General features: G+C 36.4%; 1 protein-coding gene across 18 annotated transcripts in view; it reads left to right on the top strand.

The window, feature by feature from the left end:
• Window positions 1-23,493, top strand: part of DMD (dystrophin) — a 1,148,985-nt gene that overhangs the window by 795,634 nt on the left and 329,858 nt on the right. For all 18 annotated transcript variants that reach the window (XM_077781657.2, XM_021553010.4, XM_021553014.4 and 15 more), the window contains 2 exons: window positions 11,636-11,737; window positions 16,920-17,028. In XM_077781657.2, the coding sequence (XP_077637783.2) occupies window positions 11,636-11,737; window positions 16,920-17,028 (211 nt within the window). The remainder of the gene's footprint in view (window positions 1-11,635; window positions 11,738-16,919; window positions 17,029-23,493) is intronic.

Genomic DNA, 23,493 nt, shown 5'->3' with positions numbered 1-23,493 from the left:
ATTTAATACTTTCACAAATTCTTTGCCACTGCAATGATTTACTCTTTTAAGGACCAAATGGCCTGGGATGCTCAGCTTGATTCCAGTTTCCCTGCAGTTAAAAGAGGAGCTGAAACTATTGTATTCCACCTGAAGAGACAACCTCATCCCTCATATTCTGCAAACATCTGCAGCTGACGCTCCTTTCCTCTGCTGCAGAGCTCAGGATGTGTGGGATGGAAGGAGGGATATGGGGAGAGGGCACAGAGGAGAGGAGGGAGTCAGCACTGCCTGCTCCTCCTCCTCCTACCTGTTGAAAGCCTTAGAAGTCATCATCCCTCTTTCTAAGCATAGGAAATGGTTAAAGCTGCGCTTTCTGGGAATTCTTTCTGGTCTTCTGCACTGCCATTTCCCCTGGAAAACAGGTTTCAGGGTGAGTATGACAGACTTATTATAGATGATGAGGACATGGTAAAGATGGACAGAAATGCAAGTCCCATTTAAGGAATGGATGGAGAAATGCCACTTCTGGATAGGAAGAGAGCTGGTAGAATGCAGAAATTCATGTTTCCACTGCTAGCTCACTGAACACCCTGCTGACCCTTTCAAATCATCTTCTCCAGGCAATACAACAAACCACTTTATATTTTCCAGCCACTTTTGGCTCCAAATCCTCTTGCAATCTCAATGGTCCTTTCTCCCTGCTTACTCAGTTTCCCAATCTTTTCCCTTTACTCCCTCCTTACCTCTGGGTCATCACTCACTCCTCCTGTCCTCCTCTCCACTTGAGTCCTTTCCCAAGGCATATACAGCCTTGATTTTTGCTTATACTGCTTCAAACTCTTTGTGAGTGTAGCATTTATATCTGTTTACTTTCTGTGGTGGTCACTTGTCATATATTTTAAATAGCATAATGAGTTCATTTTTGGCAGATAAAAACTGACCATCCTTAACAAAAAATTAATACCTCTTTATTTTTAAAAACTAACATGTATTTGGATTTTGTCCTTGATAGCTTTGAATGACAATAAGAAGGCTGTCAACTCTTGTCAATCACTTAATTATATACTTGACAACCTTAAGTTAGAACAGAAGAGAAGAGCAAGGCTGAGGAGTAGCAAACCTAATTCTAGATAAATAAAAGAAAATTACTCCACAAGAGAGAATGAAAATTCCAAGTGGACATTGCTGCATTTTTTGTTCATCAGTCATCATTTGTCAGTTTTTTCTTGACAGTCTAGGCCCAGATAAGTCAGATTTTTACACTTTACTGATTCTTTTACCTTTTCATTTTGCTAACATACTTTTAAAGGAATAGTTTTGAATACAATAAGAGGAAGTGTAGTTTGTCTATAAGAGCACACTAAAAATATGTACCTCAGAGGTCTGTCTCATATGCTGGCATCAACACCTGATTTGGCAAAAGGCTGAACTGGGAAAACTTCTGATGATGAAATTTAAACTACCTATATCTTGATATTCGGTGCCTAAATCAGTTATGGCTTCTCCCTGAAATTTTCTTATGAACTTCAAGGAGAAGCCCAATCAATGTTTTGTTTGTGAGCTTTGAGCATTTGAAGTGAAGTTAATACCAAAGCTGAAGCTTTGCTTCAGTGTTTTCTAAGATAAGAAATTTCCTCTCCCATTCAACAAAACACAGTTTTCTAACTTTGCACTATCATTTTCATATGTTCTATTCTTAATGTAAAACATTCCATCTCTTCAAAACACAGTTCTTGAAAGGCCTTGGATATATTCTTGATAATAGCATATTTATGAAACAGTAACTCTTCATTTGTAAGATTATATTTTTTCTCTACTGATCACAAGCGATTTAAAATACTTGAATCTGAAGAGGAGCTCATTCAAATGAGCACTTACAGCTGCACAAGGTCCTATTAGCTTTGGCTTCATTTGCTTTTAATTGATTGCTATGTAATAAATATTAGAAATAGGCAATGTATGTCTTCATAGTTTTTTGTACATTGGAAATGATACAAAGTTTTTGTACCTGATAAATATTTAAATGTTTGGTTTGGCTGATATTTTGGGAGATATTTGAGCAAAAAATGGTTTATTTTTTACTTGTTGATTTAAGTTAAAATAAAGATGTATGCCTAAAGTGATCTTAGTTCTTTCTCACTAAAGTGATAATGTGAAAATCACTCAATCCTGTTGCAGATTTTGTGCTAAACTTCCAAGAAAAGGCAGTTTTGACATTGGGTATAGTGGTGTAAAATTTCACTCTTGTGAGATGCTCTTGTTAAGAGAGTAACTGCTTTTCACTGGAAAAATTTTGCATTTCAAGACACTTGGCAGGGCAGGTGGGAATACTTTCTAAACAGTTGTTGTGGGTTAATGATGGCAGGCAGCTCAGCCCCACACAGCTGCTTGCTCACCACCTGCTCCCCTCCCATCCCTATGCTCCCAGTGGGATGGGTAAAAGAACCGTAAGAGCAAAGATGAGAAGACTGGGGGGTTGAGATAAAGACAGTTTAACAGGTAAAACAAACTTGCCCATGCAAGCAAAGCAATGAAGGAATTCATTCACCAGTTCCCAAGGGCAGGCAGGTGTTTAACTATCTCCAGAAAAGCTGGGCTCATTTACAAGAAACAGTTACTTGGAAAGACAAGCTCTTTTACTCCAGATGTCTCCCTTTCATCCTTCCCCACAGCCTTTATTGCTGAGCATTAGGTTATATGGTCTGGGATATCCCTTTGGTCAGCTGGGGTCAGCAGTTGCCATTGTGTCCCCTCACAGTTTGTTGTGCACCTCCAGCCTGTTTTCTGGCATAGCAGCATGAGAAACAGAGAGGCCTTGGGTTTGTGTATTTTTTTGTGAAACAGAGAAGGCTTTGGGTTTTAGCTCAGCAACAGCTAAAAGATGCCTGTGTTATCAACACTGTTTTCATTGTAAATGCAAAACACAGTGGCATGAAGGCTGCTGTGAGGAAAGTTAGGTTCATCCCAGCTATGCCCAATACATCCATGTAAGCCTGGGCCCATCTGAATAGCATTTGCTTACAAGTTCTTTTTATTCTTTCTAATAAGAACTTTCTTTTTTTTCCAGATGAAATCAATGGTTGTGATTCTAAAAAGATCAACTTCTGAGAACATACTTATTTATGGAAATTAAAACAAAAGGCACTATCAATCAGACTGTGGATATAACTTCTCCATTTTCATTTGCAAACCAGGAAGTTGAAAATGAGCCAGCATTCTTTCCATACTATAATAACAAATATAATAACATAAATTATACTATGAATTCTATTTACTGAAACCTACCTCCACTTCTGCTGTTGAAGTAATGTACAGGAGCAGTCTTTGCCATTCTTTCCAGAGAAACTGTTGGAAGATAAATGGCAAAAATACATCCTCATGCACATTCTTTTAAAATGATTTATGAAAGACTAATACCAGAAGATGGGCATATCTAAAAACATGTTACAATCAACAAACCAGTGCTAGACTAGTAACAGATTTTGATTTTGATTTCTTTCCTAGTTCCTTTTTGTAGCCAGAAATTCCTCTGAAAATTATTCTTTTATAAACTTGAAAAGAGAATGAAAATTTGCAGCTAAGTCATGACTAAGAAAGAGAATAAGCAACTAAGAATTTGTTAAAATAAATAACTATGTAAATTCTTCCCACACAAGTGAAATTACTTTAAAATCAGTTTATTGAATAAAACTTCATTATTTATGCAATAAATGATAATAAATTCTGATTTCTCTTTCCTGTTTGCAAGAAGAAATTTCATGGCTCAATATTTTATAATTATCACCAAATTCCTCTTGCTAGTCAAGGTGCTTGTGGTGTACCCCATATCTGCTACTGTGTTGATCTAAATAACTTTTCTTGCTCCAAAGCTGCTGTTCTTTAACACCTAAGAGCACAGAATACTAAGAGAGAGCTAGTAAAATTATTGTGACTTCCCTTATTTTCTTGCATGAATTTCTCATTTTGTTTTTCTGCCACATTTCCTTTTTCTCTGTCGGTTCTCTTGGGTTTGTTATTATCTCCTTTTTATTATGCACTGTAAATAAGAGACGGACTGCAGAGGATCTGCAGGTGGAACAAGAGCAGCTATTTCATCCTGTCCTGTCCATTCTCAAACGAAAATATTCTGAATCACATCCAATCTCAAATAATTCTGACTGCACCTTTTCGCAGTCCAACTGGATGATTAACTGTGCTTTATCAGTATGTGACCACCATAGCCAAATTCTTTTCATATCCTGTATCTGCAGGTCATGTCTCTACAGCTAATAATTTCATCTATCTTCAGTAGCTCCAGGAAATTTCCTTTTCAGGATAGACAGCTGCAATGGATAGATAGTGATTTCTCTGTGTGAGGAAAAATTACTATATTTCATCTCCTCTAGAAGTATAGAAGAAGCTCACAAATTTCTGATAGCCAGCAGGAAAACATGCTTTAGATAAAACATTTCACTCTGCAGAATGGTAGGGTTTGCAATTTCAGGCACTTTGCATGGCTGAAATTTTGGGACCTTCTTAGTTCCATTTCTTTGTGGAGGATTTCCTTGTTCTTTCTTTCCTTTTTCAAATACTAGGAATATGGCATGTTGGAGGGAACAGAATAATGAAAAACACACCATAAAGTCTTAAAAGACATTATGTTGTCATATTTTACAAACTGCACAATGCTTCACTTGTAGGTTTGCAATGTGGTTATGAACTCTAAAATTGCACTTTTAGAAGAAAGAGGTCCTTCATGTAGTGGTCTTTTCTTTATAAGGATTGTTCTCTCTCCAAAACATTTCAAAACTTTTCCACATAGGTCAAGAATTATAGTTGTATCAATTTTCCAGACTGTCATTAAAACCAGGTGTTTTTTGTTTGCATACTTTAAAAAGCTGAATGTATCTCACAATATTCTCTTCCACATTAGGATAGTTTCTAACATGGGCTTGGGATCAAATTTTATTCTCACACATTTAGAAGATCAGTCAGTTAATGTAATAGGGGAAGGAAATATTATTTTATTTAATCATTAAAATGGCCTTTTTAGAGGCTGGTGCATAAAACTTTGTCCACTAGTTACAGAATAATTTTAGTGATAATCTAATTTTACACTGCTTTGACCTAGGCCACTAATGTAATGGTCTTTAAATTGAATTACTTCAGGGGGTTATTTTGTACTATTTTTCATAAATCCTTAATACAGGAAGGTGTATTTAAATTTTGTAATTCAGATGTTCACAGAGCATTTTATTTCTATATAGAGATAACTAAAATATTCAGGAAGTTATCAAACCTTTTCATCTGTTACATAAAAAGAACAGTGGTAAGAACTTGCCTTTCCTTGAATTTTATCTAAATTGATTAAAGTCTATATTCAGGATGTTTAAATACTGTCAACTGCATTTTCCCCCCAGTGGATTAGGTTCCAACTCAAGATGGACACAGAACTGTTTATAGCATATCTTGGATGTATTCTAATAATATTTTATAAGTATCTAAAATGACTCCCAAGAATGCTGTTGACTGTGCTGTCTGACCTGCCAACAAGATCTGATGCTTGCTGTGGTGTAGCTGAACTTTGATGTATTTTAATTGTCTCCTCTGACCATTCTTCTTTGTCATTTTAGCTTGTTATCCTGCACCATGAATGGAAATATGCAGAGCTGAGTCAAAGGAATAAATGAGGTCACTTTTTTAGAATCATAATTCTTGAAATTTGGAATATTTTAATGTATTTATATTTTCTATCTACTGGCCTTTTGGGCTTTTTTTTTTTTTTGCATGTGAGTGGGGAAAAAATGAGGCACTCAGAACCTCCCCACTTATTTATAGCTTTTTCCTTAATGTGTGGGAATAGTAACTTGAAAGATAGTTGTGAATGGAATTTTAGATTTACAGCTTTTAATAAAGTATAATGTTGTAGGTGACTCCTTCCAAGGGGAATTGAGGGCCCTGTATACAAACTAGATCTAGCCCACAGAGAAGTCTTTTGCCTCCCTGGGGTCCCGATAAGAGACTCCCTGGACTGCTACTGTGGATTACTCACTTCTGGTTGTCCAGGTCAGCAGTGACAAGAAGTTCTAGAGCAATGAAAAAGGACTTCAGGGCACTGGGATGACTGGTTGAAGGAAAAAGTGCTGAGGTGGTTTTCCTCAATGCCTTTGATATCAGGGAAGAATTCTGAAAGGTCCAGGAGAGCTCACCTGATCAATACATGTCTTAAAGTTTGTTGTCATTGGCCTTTCCAATCATGGGGTGGTTTATATTTATACAGCACCACTCCTATTTGAGAAAGGTGGAATTCACTTGTCTAAAAGGGGAAAATGTTTGCTGTTTTCAGGAGTATTGATCTTCTGGAGGGCAGGAAGGTTTAGCAGAGTGACCTGGACATGCTGGAGCAATGTGCTGAGGCAAGAGTCTCAACGAGACCAAGTTTCAGGTCCCGCTCTTGGGTCACAGCAACCCCAGGCAGAGCTGCAGACTGGGGAAGTGGCTGGAAAGGAGACTGGGGGAAAAGGACCTGGAAGTGCTGATCAACAGCAGCTGGACATGAGCCAGGTGTGCCCAGGTGTGCCCAGGGAGGCCAATGGCACCTGGCCTGGGTCAGCAATGGTGTGGGTGCAGGACCAGGGCAGGGATTGCCCCCCTGTGCTCAGCACTGGTGAGGCCACACCTCAAATCCTGTGTCCAGTTTTGGGCCTCTCACTACAGGAAAGGCATTGAGGGGCTGGAGTGAGTCCAGAGAAGGGGAACAGAGCTGGGGAAGGGTCTGGAGCTCAGGTGTGATGAGGAGCAGCTGAGGGAGCTGCAGTGGTTTAACCTGGAGAAAAGGGGGCTCAGTTTGATCTCTCAAACTACCTGAAAGGAGGCTGTAGCCTTGTGAGGGTCTGTCTCTTCTCCCAGGAAACCAGCAACAAGACAAGAGAAAATGGTCTCAGGCTGAGCCAAAGGTCATTGTTTGGACATCAGGAAGAATTTTTGCCCCAAAAGGATAGTCAGGGGTGAATATGCTGCCTGGGTAAGTGGTGGAATCACCATTCCTGGAAGTGTTGGAGATGTTCAAGTTCCAAGCACTTCATGTTATGGTTTAGCTGAAGTGGTGGTGTTTGGTCCAAGTGTTGCCTGGAATCAGAAGAAAAGCTTTTCCAAACAATGTTACAGTGCTCATATAAAGAGCAATTCTTTAATGAAAGCTTACGGGTGCACAAATACAGCTATGCAGGCAAGCAATATCAGATTTCTACATTTTTTTTAAGGTTAATCATTTAGTCTATCTATCAGGTACACCCAATAGGACTACAGTTTCCCTGGTGAACCACTCTTGGGCACCTTGGAGTGTCTCCAGCAGGTTCTTGTTTTGTCCCTCAAATGCTGGTGCAAAACAAGGTGTCCTGCTTAAAAATTCTTTTCTTGACAATAAGACTAAGCAGAATTTCAACAGTGTAACATAATGTGTTAGAGTTAGCTATTGTTCTAAAGTATGAAAAAATGGTAAGAAAGTTCTACAAACTCTAAAACTAGATATTAAAAATCTACAAAGCTACAAATTAAAAAGCTAAAAATCTTTAGGCATCAAAAGGTTGGACTTAATCATGGAGGTCTTTTCTAACCTTAATGATTCTCTGTGCATGAATAAGATCTACCTTTAAGAAGTCTCATTATAAGTTGCATTCTAAATTACATGAAAAACATATTTAAACATAGTTTTCCATTATCAAGTTAAATATATATGGAGATTTATATCTGGTTATTTAATAAAAGTTTGTGTGAAATTAAAAGCAGCCAAATAATTTTAGATTTTAGATTTGTTATATTTGCTTGCTACTCATCACTGCCTTGTCTTGATATGTAAAGGGAAATTGCTTTGTGATTCTCTTTTCCTGTGAATACATTCTCTTCTTTAATTTACATTTAACATACTGTCTTGCTAAAAAGTGGTCATGAAACAACTTGAAACAAGAGGTTTTGAAACAACTCACTATACTAATTTCAAAGTTGTGTTTTCTTATTTGAAGGCTGTAATTAAGATTCCATTTTTTTGCATTGTATTTCACTGTGAAGACACAGGTTTAATTACCCTGAACTTCTCCTTCTGTCCCAGCAGAATATGTCCAAAGGATGTAAGTTCATGGGGAAATTGATCCCAAAGTGTTACCAGAGAACTGAATCGGTACTTGTGATTCTTAATATAGACCAATACTGTAGTTGACTGGGCCTCCTAATGTATGTGCAGCATATGTGAAACAGCCTGTCTGTGTCTGCTAGGATAGTTTCCATACCCTGAAATAACATATGCCAAGCCATGAAATTTTATCTTCCATTGGCATACACACTAGAGTTTTAGTAAATATACTGGTTTCAGCTAGGGAATATGAATTTTCTGAGTTCTGAGCTATATCAATAGACTTTCATAGTCCAGGTGGGGCTGTAGATGGGTACTTGCCACTTTTTCAGGCTGTAACTTTGTTCAGCAGGTTGAATTGGCATGATGTTGTAATGCAGAAGCCACTGTGGGTTATTCAGCAGCAGGCTTTCATCAGTTTGGATGCACTACTTTAACACCACTGAAAACTCACAGATAGTGCGTCATGGATAAAAGGTAGCCTCTGATTCTTGTTTATACATATTTGAGAAACAGCAGCTTCCCGTGATGATGTATTTTAATTTGCCATATGTGTGAAAAGTTGAATTAGCATATTCATCACCCAGCCCAGAAGCAGCACTACGATTGCTTTCCCAGGCAGTTCATAAACTGTGCAATTCCAGTAGTCAGTTCTGTCTCCCAGAGACAGCTCTGCATCCTCCCACAGCAAAGTGAGTGTGAGGACTTGATCAGGACTTTAAAACAAATATGACTTTGGTATTCTGTAAAAATTGAAGAGCATCTACAATTCCTACTAACTTTAGCAGTAGCCTGTTCTATGTGATGAAGATTAGAGGTCAGGTTCTGCTCTGGGAATATGCTCTTCTCCTGGATTCCTGCACAGCCTAGGTAATAACTGTGGTCTTTTTTCTGTGCTATATTGTGGTCATTACCATTTTCTTCTCTTAGGGGATTAAATGATGGAACAGAATCCCATAACTACTGTCTTGCCTGTCAACCCTATTAATAGGGTGTCACCTAGCAAATGGATGTGAAATTGATGGAAACTTGTTTACTGGGCAGGATTCATCAAGGGGCTATCCCATCAAGCAAAGAACTGGGCAAAGAGTTACTACAGCAATTTCGTGTCAGATGTGCACTTATTTAAAGTATTTTTGTTATTGTTTTAATTGATGTTGGGATTAGTGGGTGACAATCAAAGTATTTGCTCCTCTGACAGATACCTGTTAATTTCAGCAGTGTCCAAACGAATGCCAAGATACTGAGAACCTCTTTTTCCCCTGTACTCTTACCTTTAGTCTTATTGCCACATATATCTCAAAGGAAGCTTCATGCTGTATTAGATAGACTTGCACAATGCATTTTGATTTAGGTCAAGGCCACTGAATTTGAAAGATCAGACTACATGAGATTAGTTCATGTAACTCCAGAAAATTGTAGGGCAGAAGGAATCAGTGATTTAACAACTCAATACATTACACCTTCCACGCTGGTTAAAGCCTGAAAGAAAATGGTGTCTGTCCTCCTAGACTAGTCCATGGTGAGAAATAAAGTCTAGTGAGGGTGGAGGGCTGAGAAATCCACTTCAAAGACACATTCATGCTACAGGTTAAACCCTCAACATAGGCACATCCACAGTGTTCTTGGTATCTGGAGCTCCATAGGGAGTTGTAATGTGATTTTCCTGCTACAGAATTTGTTATGGTAACTTGATGCTATCATAAAAGATGAGTATTTGAAACATGTAGAATAATACAAGAGGAAATATTAACCAAATACTACAGATAGCTTAGTGTGAGGAGAAAAACCCATAAAATCCCAAAACAAACAATGAAACAAAACTAAATAACAATTATTAAAATGCCTAGCTTTCATTAAGATAGAGAGAAAATTACCTCTTCATTAACATTCCTTGATTTTTTTTTTCTTTACGTGCTGAGTAGGGAAGTAAAAAGTCAGCATAGTATTGAAACAGAAAGAAAATAAGACTTTAATGAAGGTTTATAAAAAGGTTAATAAACTCTTACCCATCTCAATATCCCAGTTTTGCTGTGCATTGCTTTTCAGTACTCATTCTCTATGAATCCTTGCAGTTATATTTCATTAGCATTGAAATGCAGAATAAAAAAATGAAATTGAAATATATTTCAAATATTGCAAGAAATCATTGCATTCAAATATAATTGCAATGTTTGATTCAATTCATTTGTTGTTGACCAATAGTATTTGAAAAGGAAAATTAAAGATGACATTGAATTTACTAAGCCTTTATTTTTGGTCGTTGTCTACAAGGTTTTTCAAGTAAAGTTTCAGGGAGCAGTGTAGACATACTTTATATATTGAGTTTAAACATAGGAGCAAAATGGCCCCTTTTTGAGACTTAAAAGTGTATAGATTTCAGCAAGTTTATTGCAGCAAAAAGAACAGCATATTTTCACCAATAAAATTATGTGTTAGCTCAGATAGTGACATACCTGGCACAAAATCATGTCTGCTGTCACAGTTATGATAACAGAATGTGGACAGAAAGTTAACTTGGAGAGTCAGTGGGTAGTCATCAATACAAATTAGGACAAGGTAATCAACCTATATAGCAGGTGGATGAAGAGAGGAATACAAAAAGACCCCAATGATTTTGATATCCAGTTCATTTTGATAACTCAGGTATTATTTCATTAACATTACTAGAAAAAAAAAAATGAAATAAACCATGAATCTTGGACCTCCAGACGTAGTTTATCTTTTCTTTTACAATTTTCAGTGGGTTTGGATTTTTGTTTGTTTTGGTTGGTTGGTTTGGCTTTTGTCTTAATTGTAGAGTTTTGTCCATTATTTATTTGGTCAGTACTTGGCAAAATGAAGCTGCTATATATTGGGAGACATTATTTAGAATTTCCTTGTTTGCACATGGATTACACCTTCCCAGATTAAAAAAGAAATTGCTAGAGAATATGTTGTTAATTCAGTCAGTTGTTGTTAATGGAGGTGCCTCCTTAGACCTTTAGGTTCTGTCATTACTACTGTGCTTTTCTTTTTAATTAATTTCTGTAAGTGTTTTTACTACCTAAGTGGTAGTTGAGTACTCAAAATTGCAGTCTTCTTTTAAAACTTTTAATCATTCCTAACTCAGTATTGTTGTTGCATCTCATTAGACAGTTTTAATGCCACGTACTGTATGAAGAAATTTTAACCAGTGCACTCTTCATCAGCTGGTAGTGTAAAACAGACAAAACAACAGAGCCTCTTAAATGAGATTTCTCATGCCTGTCTTTCTTACTATGAATTTGTGCTAACTTTTTACTTATTTTATTGAGACCTTCAAGATGAAGTGACCTACCACTGTTCATTTTGGTAATGTTACTCTTTTCCCTCCCTCTTTGCTTTTGATTTTTCTGGTGATCCTCTTTGTCCCTAGCTGCCACTATCCTTGTGTTTGCCCCAACACCAATTCTGAACAGAAGCTTGTCTGCTGGTGTTTTACAGCTTCTCATGGAGTTTTGGGACTATTCAGTCTTAGTGCTTATGCTATGGTTAATCTAGACTGCCTGTGATTTTATTTTTCAGGAAACTGAAGCAGCAGTGCAGGCTAAACAGCCGAATGTGGAAGAGGTTTTGTCTAAAGGGTGTCATTTATATAAGGAAAAACCAGCTACTCATCCAGTAAAGGTAATGAAGCAACCTTTAGCAATATCCATTGCTGTGTAATAGGTTATGCTTCCCCTGTTGTACACTTGTCCTTGATGTGCTCTGTTTAAAATCAATAAAAGAACCCAGCAAATGGCATTTGTTCTATTCTGTGATGGCATAGCCAGCGAAAATGTAATGCTGCCAGCTAAAAAACTTATGCACATTGTGATGGGAATATTGTTTATCACATTAAGGTTCTTTTACACATTCAAGAGTAATTCACACAAAAAGCAAATGACATTTTTGGTGTGTAATTATTAGCAACATGTAACTTGTTTTTAAACTCCTTTATTTTAAATTTCACTTTCATAAATTTTGTCAAATTTAAAAAAAGAACAGATTTTCTAGAAAAGGTGAGAATTAATTTATAAACAGAGTACTTTGCTTGCCTTTTTTTTTTTAATTTCTTTTTAATTTTGAAGGAAAGAACACATGGCAACATAGAACTTTCTCACTCAATTTCTCTGCCAAATTTTATCTAGAATGACTGAGTTGATTCTGTTTTGGAGCAGAGGACACATTGTTTGGAAGGCTATGCCTCCCAGCACTTCTCTTTTAGAAAAATGTACTGTAGAATCCTTTTCCTCAGCTTACAAATCAGCTATAAGGGGATATTTTATACACTTTTCCTAAAGACTATGAGGACCTTCACTGAGTCTAGAGTGTCATTTTCCTGTGGATTCCTGTGGAATCTTGAGGTAATCAGCAAGCATCCTCCTATGTCTGGTTCAGCTGCTTTTCAAGCAGGAGACCAAACTAGTGAGGTCAATACCATACAGCCAGAGCTTGGTCTGGTTTCTAGTATTATAACTGCTAATTAAGTATCTGTAAACATAATGATTAAGAGTTCCCAGAAACAGTAATAGTGACTTATTGATTACACTAAATATTTACTTCAATTGCTTCTGACTGGGCCAAGATAGTAAACTTTGTATTTAGAGCTTTTCAAAGCATATGGCACTCTGAAATCACAATTGGCAGAAAAATGGTTTCTTCATAAAAAAGATGTCTGTAGGTGATGTCCGCAGTGAATTTCTTGTTTTTCTGTCTCTCTTTAGTTACTATAGTTGGAGAATTATTTTCCTACTTTTACAAAATTTCCTCTGAATTACTTGTCAATCTCACCAGCAGATCTCCATTCACAGGAACACATGAGTGAACTGATATCCACTTTAGAAATTAATACATGTTAAAGAATGATTAGGTTTCTCATCTTCTTTCCTCAAAGAAATGCCCTTTGGTAGATGTGCATTTTTAATAATCAGTTCTCCCAAACATGATAAAATGCTAAAAGAGGTAAATTTAAGGTGACTTGAGTGGGCAGAAGCAAGACTCTTTTGGGTGTTTTGCTTGGCTAATAAATCCCTATTTTTGTTGGGAACTGAAACATCATCTGCACGCTGAATGGATGATGGAACAAGAATCATTCCCCAAAGACTGCATTTACTCATTTTGTGTGACTTCAGCTGCAGTCTTTGGGGATCTTATTTCACATTTTAACAAGAGTGCTCAAAACAACTGAAAGCTAGAGGTTTTGGCTTTCTAGATTTTTTAATTGCATGTAAAGAATTGCAAAATGTATGCTGGTATTTTCAAGAGGAAGAGCTAGTACTTGTTTTATGTAAGGATGACAGAAGTATAAATAAGGTTGAAATTATTTTGTTTAGCCCAAAATTCTGACACAGAAGTGTATGTATTTTAAATGTTCACATCAAAGGCTAAAACGTGCCATTTTTTACCACATTTACTGGAAAAAGATGACTCTTTAAATATTATAATGTTCCTTAAGATGCAGTTTTGACAATGGTATTATGATATTATCTGTGAGGACATTAGTAACTTGTGAAGTAATGCATATTTATTTTTTAGTCCCTCTTTGATTGCATTTTACTTGTTTCTTTGCATTCTGCGGTTCATTTAATTGTGCAAACGGTGAAGTTAATTTCTGGTTCAATGTCTGTCTAGTGAAATAAGTCATAAAGCAGTGGTTCTGTGCTGTCAGGACTGTTGAATTGCTGTTTTGATGCTGTAGGTAGGTTTCCTTAAGTCATCATTTTTCCTGAGTTACTTTCAACAAAGTCTGCTATTTATATGTTTCAACACAAAGTTTTTGATTAAAATCAAAATAATTTTCTACACAAAAGGTATTTTGTGTAATCAAAAATAATTTTTACTCAGATTAAGATGGTTTTGGAAAGATATTAGCAAGTTCACAAAGCTAAGAACTCAAACTTTTAGAAAATTATTTAATTACAGCTGCTCTTGTACCTTTGGTTTAGACTGAACCGTCCTTAATTCAGTCCAGGGTATGGACATCACTCACATTGCAAGGAGCAATTCAATACTTAGACCCATAGTTCTTATTTAGTGTGTGGCACAGAAAAAAAAAAAAAAAAAAAAAAAAAAAGATAAAATTACATGCCTTTTTTAAAAGCATTAATTACTTGTCTAGCATTGCTTGACAAATTTGTAGATTATTTAGTTCTCTGGGGCAGCTTTGATTTTTTTCCTCCATTATTTCCCTAATTCACCACAAATCTTCCCATTCTTTTCAATAAATGAAGTAGAGGTCCTATTGACTTATTCTTACCACCAGCCTTTCCTGTGCTGAAAAGCAGTATGTGCCAGAAAATTAGAGATATCCCTGCAATTTTTGTGCATTTTATCTGAAATAATGTTTATAGTTAAAACTATTCTGTCATTTCCTAATGCTTAGCTGCTTATCTTTGCAACCTTTATGATATATTCTCATTATAGTATTTTGAATGTAAATTTAATTCCATGGATTTATATTGATGCATATTTAATCTTATCTCATAGTTATGTCACTGAAATAAGTATATTTTCACACCTTCACTAAGCATACTAAAATAGAATTTTGCAACACAAGTCTGTAAAAACATTTTTGTTGGCAAATCAAATCCTTGTATACGCTGATTCAAGAGTCAAGAATGGGATGAGATGTGTGATCCTTTAAGCACTAGCACTTTAATAATCAGACCTATTCACTTTTATAAAATGGATTTCATGCTTTTGAAATGCATTTCTGTAAAGCTTTTGAAGGTGAGGGAGAGAGAGGTTACTGCTGGTGTCAGTGGCAATAAAAAGGATGTAAGCCCCAATCTCATGATTAACAGCATTTAATCAGAGCAGTTTATTCAAGAAAGGATTTCTGTGCCAGTGGAAGAGCTGTGGTTCCTTGCCACAGCACTCAATTTTTCTTTTCCTCTGGTGAGTGAGAAGTAGTGAGAAATTTATTTTCATTGTTCTCAGTCTTGCATTTAAAAGACTACATTTCTCTCTCTAAATATTCATATATAATTTTAGTGCTGTCAGTAAGATTAGTCCACATAAGGGTGTTAACATCACTTAAATTGCACCAGTGCTGACATTTAAAGAAAATCTATGAATTCTGTGCTAAGTGCAACATATTTGGATGTTCATGCTTGTCACCAGAGCTCTAGAGCTGCAATTACAGCAAAATTGTGGTGCTCAAATAAGTTAATATTTTAATGCATGCATGTCAATTTATGCCAGATGCAAGATCAAACTGGAATTTTGATAGAAGGCTTTAGAACTGGTTGCTCTCTTATTTAGTGGTGCAGCTGTTGCCCTGGACAACCACTGTAATGTGTATGGTGGGCATGTTTTATATTTGGTTGCTGGCAAGAAATCTCTGGCTCATATATGTAAGAATGATTAAGTAGCTACTCATGACAAGGATCAATATTAGAATGATGGAATAGAGCCCAAATCCTGGCCCTGCATGAGACAGCCCTAGAATCACCCCATGTGCCTGAGAGTGTTGTCCAAACACCACTTGAACTCAGACTGGCTTGGAGCTGTGACCACTTCCCTGGGGAGCCTGGTCTGGTACCCAGGCATCCTCTGGGTGAAAAATCTTTTCCTGATATCCAAACCTTCCCCACTACCTCAGAGTCTGTGTGTGTGCATGAGTACATACATATTTCAATTTAATGAGCATTGCTCTCCATCCATCTCCTATTGACCTCTGTCAGCTTAGACTCTAAGTAATTAAAGTACCTTTCTTAATAGGCACCCTGTTTCTATCACTGCTGGATTGTGATCTCAACTATATATCTAATTGTGGATTGAAACCATAGAGTGCTAAAAGCATTCTTGAGCTGTCCCTTTTTGTAGCAGAGAATAATATAGCAGCTTAAAGAGAAATGCTGTCTTAATTTTAAGAGTTTAGATATGTCAGCATAGAGCTTCATCCTTCTTTACAATTCTTAAAGCAAGAAAAAAAAGAGAGGCACAAACAATATATTCAAATCTGAATGCCTCTCAGGGCTATCTGAAGTGTTATTCACACTCCAGACTTTCATGCAGCTTTTGTTCACTGCACGGGACTATGTGCTCACACACTGAAGTTTATGGTGCCCTGAAGACTCCAAACACTTTTTTTTTTTCTTTTAATTTAATGGGTGGAATAATAAATTCTGCATATGATGCTAGAAATTGCAGAGGTTTTATTGAAAAGCTTTTTGAAATACATAACTCGCCTTTCTATTTTAATTTAAAAAATTATCATCTCAGGTTCACAGTGCTTAAAAGCCAAGCATCTTGGGCTGGGGGGCTGTCACTGGCAGGGTCAGGATCAGGCCATGTGAGGACAATCAAACACAGCCCCGGGTGGCTGGGCAGGGCCAAGGGAACGGGATGAGGTTGGTCCAGGAAGTCACTCTGTGCTCAGGGTCAGAAACCTGTGCTGGTTCTGAGTTGGCTCTGAGCTTCAGCAGACAAACTTTGAGATTAAAAGATGCTTTTAGGGCCCTGACACCAGAAAACTCTTTTGTAACACATATGGAAAGGATTTTACTTGTCCGTCTCCCTCATTTGTGAAAATTCATTGTTGTACCTTTCTGTTTCATATTTTTTTTAATTCAGGTGATCCACCAGATATAAAAAAAAAGCCTACTTAATTTAGTTACGTTGCATTTATATTTGTTTACATTACAAATCCCTGTTGGATGGGACCCTGAAGAAACTGATCTATTGGGTGGCATCCTTTCCCATGGTGGGAGGGGAGCTGGAACTAGACAATCTTTAAGGTTCCTTTCAGCACAAGCCATTCTTGATTCTGTGATGCATTAATTTATGTATTATAAATTTAATATTTAGTTATTTTCTATTCTAGAAAAAATTAGAAGACTTGAATGCTGACTGGAAGGCAATACAAAACTTAATTCAACAACTAAAGGAAAAGCCAGCATTAGCAGCCTTTGGCCATCTGTCTTCAGGTGTCTGTAAGTATTTCAGTATATATATTTTTTTAAATTACAGATCACACCATTAAAATGAAAATGACTGGTGACTGTATAAATTAATTCTGCATCCTTAAAAGTGCTTCTATAGCATTCAAGTTGTTTTTTTATCATTGCCTTTCTATTTTATGCAGTGTATCCCAGAAGACAAATTAGATTATGATTTCATGAAAAGGTTGCAGAATGCTTTTCAAATTATTACTGTTTCAAAGTCAATTTTCTTTCATTCCATGATGAGGTGAGATTTTGACTTTCTGCATATACTAGTGGAGGAAATACTACAAAGGGAGACAAATTATTTAAATTAATAGATAATAATGTTACAGGTCAAGTATCTGTAGATTGGTCACAGAATGAAATTCTGGAATTATTACTACTGATGGGGCAATAAAGTCAGTCAAAACAAACCTTGTCTATTAACAGAGAAAGTCATATGACAACATGGTAGGAAGAATTCTGCAGTTAAATCCTAGGTCTGTGATTTGTATTTCTTCTTGTCTTGCATTCATGAATACACAACAATACACCTGATGTTTGTTTCATTTAAATTATTTTGACAATATATATATTAGATTATTCTCATAGCTCTCTGTGTTGTCTTGTTCCCAACAAGGATTGCAAACTCTTATTTTCTTTTTCCTTGATAAATGGATTTTATTTCCAGTGCTTTCCTTTATAATGTAGTAATTAAGCATGGGTGAAAAAGAAACACTTAACAGAAGCATTGTACTCAATCTCAGCTTCTAAAGCCTCTAAGATTCTTTACTTGATATTGAACCATTTTGGTTGCTTGAATGAAGAATGTTACCTATACCATTTGTAAAACTGCTCATCATAGCAGAAGGAAATCTGTCCCCCCAACCTCTGTCAGATTGTCTGTAACTCAGGCTGTGATACAGCTGCAGTAATCACTTGGAATTGGATTACATGTGGATTGTTGGTCCCTCTTGTTTTTAACATGTTCTAGTGGGTAACATACAATAAAAGCTCATACTGGGCAATTCTCTACCTTCTAATAGTGGTCCTCCAGGACAGCAAAGAAGAAAACACTTTTTTTTCAGAGAAGTACATATTTGCTCCCTAGAGAGAGAATTGAGATACCTCAGTACCAGAAGATAGTCCAGCTGCTGCTCAAATAGCATGTATGAGTTTGAGAAAAGGAGTTGTCTTGCTCGTGACGTGTTGAATCGTACTAAAAAGAAACTATTATTTTTGTTTAGTCCCTTAGAACTGCTGTGGTTCCAGTGGCAATTATTTCAACTTTCTAAAAAGAGACAAATGCCACTACTATATTTTTAAACAAGTAGTGCAACAACATTCTTGCTTTGCATGATTGTATTCCAATGCATTCTATAGGAATTCATGTAGTGGCATGGGGGAGTGAAGATGTGTAATCATTTTTTGCTGTGCTAAACTTGCTGTTTCAGTTTTCTGTGTGAACAGATTATGTCAGGCTCCAGAGGGAAAGAGTGTTGGCAAGTTGTGAGTTTGCTGTTACAAAAGAAATTATAATAATGGAACAAGAGTGAGAACATGGAGTAGTAATGAGATATATTTTTATATTACCTCATTTCTAGCTGAAGAATTGCAAAATTACCCACCTTAATGCAAGACGTAGTCTCTGACTGCTAACGTTTCTGAGACTCAGCAGATGGAATTGTACATGCAGTAAATGAAAGCACTGGTGTTCTATAAAGGATTAAGCAGGAAGTAAGATTGATTTCCCTTTTATTGGAATGAGCACTTAAAATCTGAACCTGTGCTTATAACACTAATTCATAATTTTTCTTTATTTTAGTCAGCTTACTGTGATCACCTCATTATAGGTGTATTGACATAGAACTGTAGAGTTCAAAAGGGACCTGGGGAGACATCTATTCCTTTTGCTCAAAGCACAGTTGATTAGTGCAGGTTGCTGAGGGTCATGTCCAGTCAGGTTTGTAGTATCTCCAAGGAAAGAGACTCTACAACCTCTCTGGGCAACTATTTCCAGTGTTGAGCAACACTGTCAGTAAAAAACGTTTCTTCTTCTATTCAAATAGAATGTCTAGTATTTCAATTTTTGCATAGTGCTTTTCATCCTGTCTCTGTGCTTCATTGAAGACAGTCTGGATCTGTCTTTATTCCTCCAATCAGATATATAAACACATAGATATGATCCTCCCAAACCTTTTCTTCTCCAGGCCAAAAGAGCAGTTTTCTACAAAGATAGGAAAAGATATCTGCTACTAAGGTATTTTTGTAATTCATTTAAAAGAATGGGAGGAGAGGAGGCAAGAAATTGAATGTCATGGGACTAGTAATTCTGTGGTAAAAGTTCTGCAGTTATTTTAACCACTCATGTTACAGACATTTTTATGGCCTTATTTGTTCTGTGCTGCTGACTCTTTTAAACTATAGGGACTCAAAATGGTTATAGGAGGCTTTAACCAAGCCTCCAAAAGATAAACTATCTCATTAAAGGTCATTTGTGAAGAAAGATACACCAAATTGTTTTGGAAGGGTTTTGTGAAACAATGTCAGTATTTCCTGTTGACAATTATTCACTTCCTGATCCTACAGGGACTTTTAGGGACATCAAGATTGAATAATGTTGGCATGTGTATTTGAGACCAGGGAATGAAGATGTAACTGGCTCATCTCTAGTGTCCTGTCAGGTATCATTTGGTCTGATTACAGGAACTGGTCTGGTTACAGGAACTCAGACAGAAAATCTTAATAAATTCCATCTGGTGGCTGTTACAGAGGTAAAGCACACTGGTTATAATTGTTTCTAGGTCTGCATATTATAGTTTCTTTGGCAGAAGAAGCATTAAGAAATAGTTCTTCGTATTCCACCAGTCCAGTGTGCCCTCAGGCATAAGGAACAGGAATTATTTCTACAGCTCAAAAAATGTACTTAGCTGAAGGGTATGCCTAAAACCTTAGTGAAGATTGACTTCCAGGATAAGATGAATCAGGAAGAAAATCACACTTGCTATCTGTACTTGACAGGATAATGTGAAATGGTGTGAATGTCTCTATCCAAATACCTTGATGCATTGCTTAGCCAGCAGTTTGAAAACATTTTAAACAGAGAAAAATGCAGTTCTGGAATGTGCTTTTCCAGGAGGGAGTTTTTAATAGCATCATTAGCATTCATATTACTTCTTTTTCTTCTTTTGCACTGAAGTGTTATGCCTGTATTTATTACTAAGTCAGGTAAAGGTACACACTGCTTTGTAAACCCCTCTGAATGCATTGTGGGGTGGGAGGTGCTCCTGACTTGTCCTGGAGGAAGATATTTTCCATAATTTTTCTTCATTCCAGTAAGATGCTAGGGGAAAATTTTGGCCAGTTTTATTTAAAGCTACCTGGAAAATACAATTTCTTTAAATGGATGTGTATTTATTTTCAGTTACGCTGTACTTGAAGTTAGTGAAATTTTAGCCCTACAAATGAATCCACCTGAAAATCCTCTGTCAACTAATTTTGCCTTTTACATATTAAAACTGTGAGTGATACATTATTTTAATCCTCTTGACTTTTAACTTGTTCAGTGAGCAGTTCTTTGTGTAGCAGCAATTTCTTTTTTTTTTCTTGACTGCTTACACAAGTTTTTTTCCCTTTTTTTGTCTTTTTTTGGTATGAAATTCCTAATCAAGTGAAACAAAACAACGTGTGACTGAAATGAAGAGTGACAATTATAATCAACTACAATGGTGAAATTTCTTCTGAAATTAGGTAGAATTGGTCCCTTTAAACTTTAAAAATTACCAGTCTTATTTTGGAGCATCATTTGTAGGAGGTCTGAAAAAGATAAAGATAAAAATTATAGGTTGTGTTTAAAAGATTGCAGCAGGGTTGCATTGACAGAAAGACTTTATATGCTTTCTTAGGTGTTGTACACTTACTACAATTAAAGGAAAGCCAATTCTGCTTCACCAGAGCTCACCATCAGCACTTGCCATCAACTTTAGGTATCTTTAAATGCCTACAATCAATGCTCTTCTGTGCTTTCAGTATAGCTTGCTTTAGGAGTAGGTGTCAGACACTACAGACACAGAACCAAAGACTTCCCTTTGGAAGGGAAGAAGGCTTTTCAGGATTTAGAATGGGAGAGCAGTGAGGTATCATGCTGACTCCATTAGACTTGAGCTGTAATGTGAAGAGTGTGAGCTGCAGTAAGTTCACCAGCAGCAATGGTGGTGGAGAGAACTCATCACTTATTAACCCATATATTCAACTGGGTACAGGGAAAGTATTCACAGCAGTCACCTCCAGAGTCTAAAATACCATGAGTCTTTAGGTTTGAATCAGGACAGTGATATTTGGTGATACAGTGATATTCCCCAGTGAATCTAGGGAGAGCAGTGATAACAGAATTGCATTTGCTTAACCTTTGGTATTTTACTTGCAGGAGTTGGTATGTCTCCTTCTGTTTGGGAAATACAGTTTGGTTTTTATTTCTCTGTGAAGCAAACCCCCACCTGGACTAGGCATGCTGCGTTGTTCCAGGCTTGTAAGATCATATACAACAGTTCTTGAAAAATCTCAGTTACTCTGTGTATGCACCTCTGTGGCTTAATGCAGCTGGAATTCATTACCTCACTGCTTGCAGTATATAACATAAGAATAAACTGCTGGTGCTACTAAGAATATACCATTCATGAGCCTGTATGTTTTTGAGGAAACCTGGCACTAAACAAAAGCATGTATGTGAAAATACACACCTTGATGAAATAACTTAAGGTTTAAAACTAAAATCCACTTACCTCAGAAGCTGAAAGTGCTTCTATAGTGCTAGGGCATGTACTATATGCATCTGGAATTTTATTTTGTTTTAAAATTGCATAGTTAATTTTTAAATATTCCATACTGGTTATTTCTAAGATAGGGGGATGTACAGATGGACATAGAAGTACCCTGTGTTATGAAGTCTGCCCTGTTAAATCTCTGACATGATATTTGGTTTAATATTTTCAGTGAGAATGAAGGATTCTTTGTTTAGGAAACTATAACCACTGAAATATATTCATTTCCATGGACTTCAGAGCTGGATTGCATAATGTTCCTCTGCCTCTAAAACACAAAAACAATTTGTATTTAAGAGGTAATCAGGAGACAATAACAAAAATGTAAGAAACAAAATGACAACAACTCACTTTGGGCAAAAAAATGCACAAAAGATACACTTTATTTTTTGTCATATTTCAAAGCTAATGTGCTTTGAAGCAGTCATTGTTTATATATTATGCTCAGTGCTTGAGTGAACACATATGATGTAGTTCAGCACTATTCCTCAGAATTCCAAAAGCTAGTCTTAAAACTCCTTGTGCACCTGAGAATATTACAATATGTGTATTCAAAGGGCAAATGTAAAATCAGATATTTTAGTGTCTATATTGTTTATAACAGCTGGCATAATATAATTGAGACCAAGAATACTCAAAATAATTCTTTGGGAAAGACTGAAAAAATCAATGGGTGTGTGCATCTACAATGTTTTCAATACTGATGGACATCTGTGTTGATATTAAGTGTTGAAATTAGACTTCTGTTGCACATAGTCTTCACTATTAAAAAGAAGTTTGCTGTCAGCTATTAAAAAACTTTCATAACTTACAATTAAATTAAGTAAATAACTTAATTTTCTAGAACCATTCTCCAGTGAGCTGGACAGTAAAACCCACAGCATGCAACTGTTGAGACAAGTAGCTCTTGTGAAGCATTTTGGTTCACTTTGGTTATAGGACACCAGTAAAACAGATGACTCTCATGAGCTGTTGTAGAAATACTATTTCCAATAATGATCATGTGTCTAGAACCATATAGTTTCTGATACTTGTGTATATTGACTCTAAAGTAAAAGCCTACTTTTAATATTAGCTATAATTTGGTTTAATGCTATGAAAATTTTTACAAAAATAAAATGCAAGAGGGAAACTGAATATGTAAAAATGCAGTAGGGAAGTATCACAGAGAATACCTTGAGCTATTAAAACATTGGAGACCAGTAACAGTAGACTTCTCTTTAGTCAGCTGGCCTAACAAAAGTTGCTCATGCTTGTATAAGTGGATTACTAAAGGAACAGATTACCGTCTTTACCTTTTCTTTTGGATGAAGGAATAAATAATGGTTTATATAAATAATTTTAGTAGATTTGGGTTTGAGTCATTTTACTTTATAGACTAACGTAATAAAGAGGTTCAGAGATGCCAGCCTGAGATGGCCCTGTTATGGGTAAATTGCCATATATCTCTTTTCCCCTTTATATTCAGAAAGGAAGTGTCTAATCATTCCATCTGATTTCCATTAAGAAGCTTTTTTATTTCTCACAAATGTGACACACACAGCAAATAACAATATGGCACAAAACTGAGTCTGTTGCCACTTGATTGGAGATTTTTCAAGGTCAGGACCCAGTTTCACAAGCAGTTCTATTTTTCAATACAGCTGACATCAGA

Source organism: Lonchura striata, chromosome 1, assembly GCF_050655825.1.
Source record: "Lonchura striata isolate lonStrDom1 chromosome 1, ASM5065582v1, whole genome shotgun sequence".
NCBI lineage: Eukaryota > Metazoa > Chordata > Aves > Passeriformes > Estrildidae > Lonchura > Lonchura striata.
The sequence above is the reverse complement of the archived record's forward strand: the minus strand, read 5'-3'. Positions and strand labels throughout refer to the sequence as shown.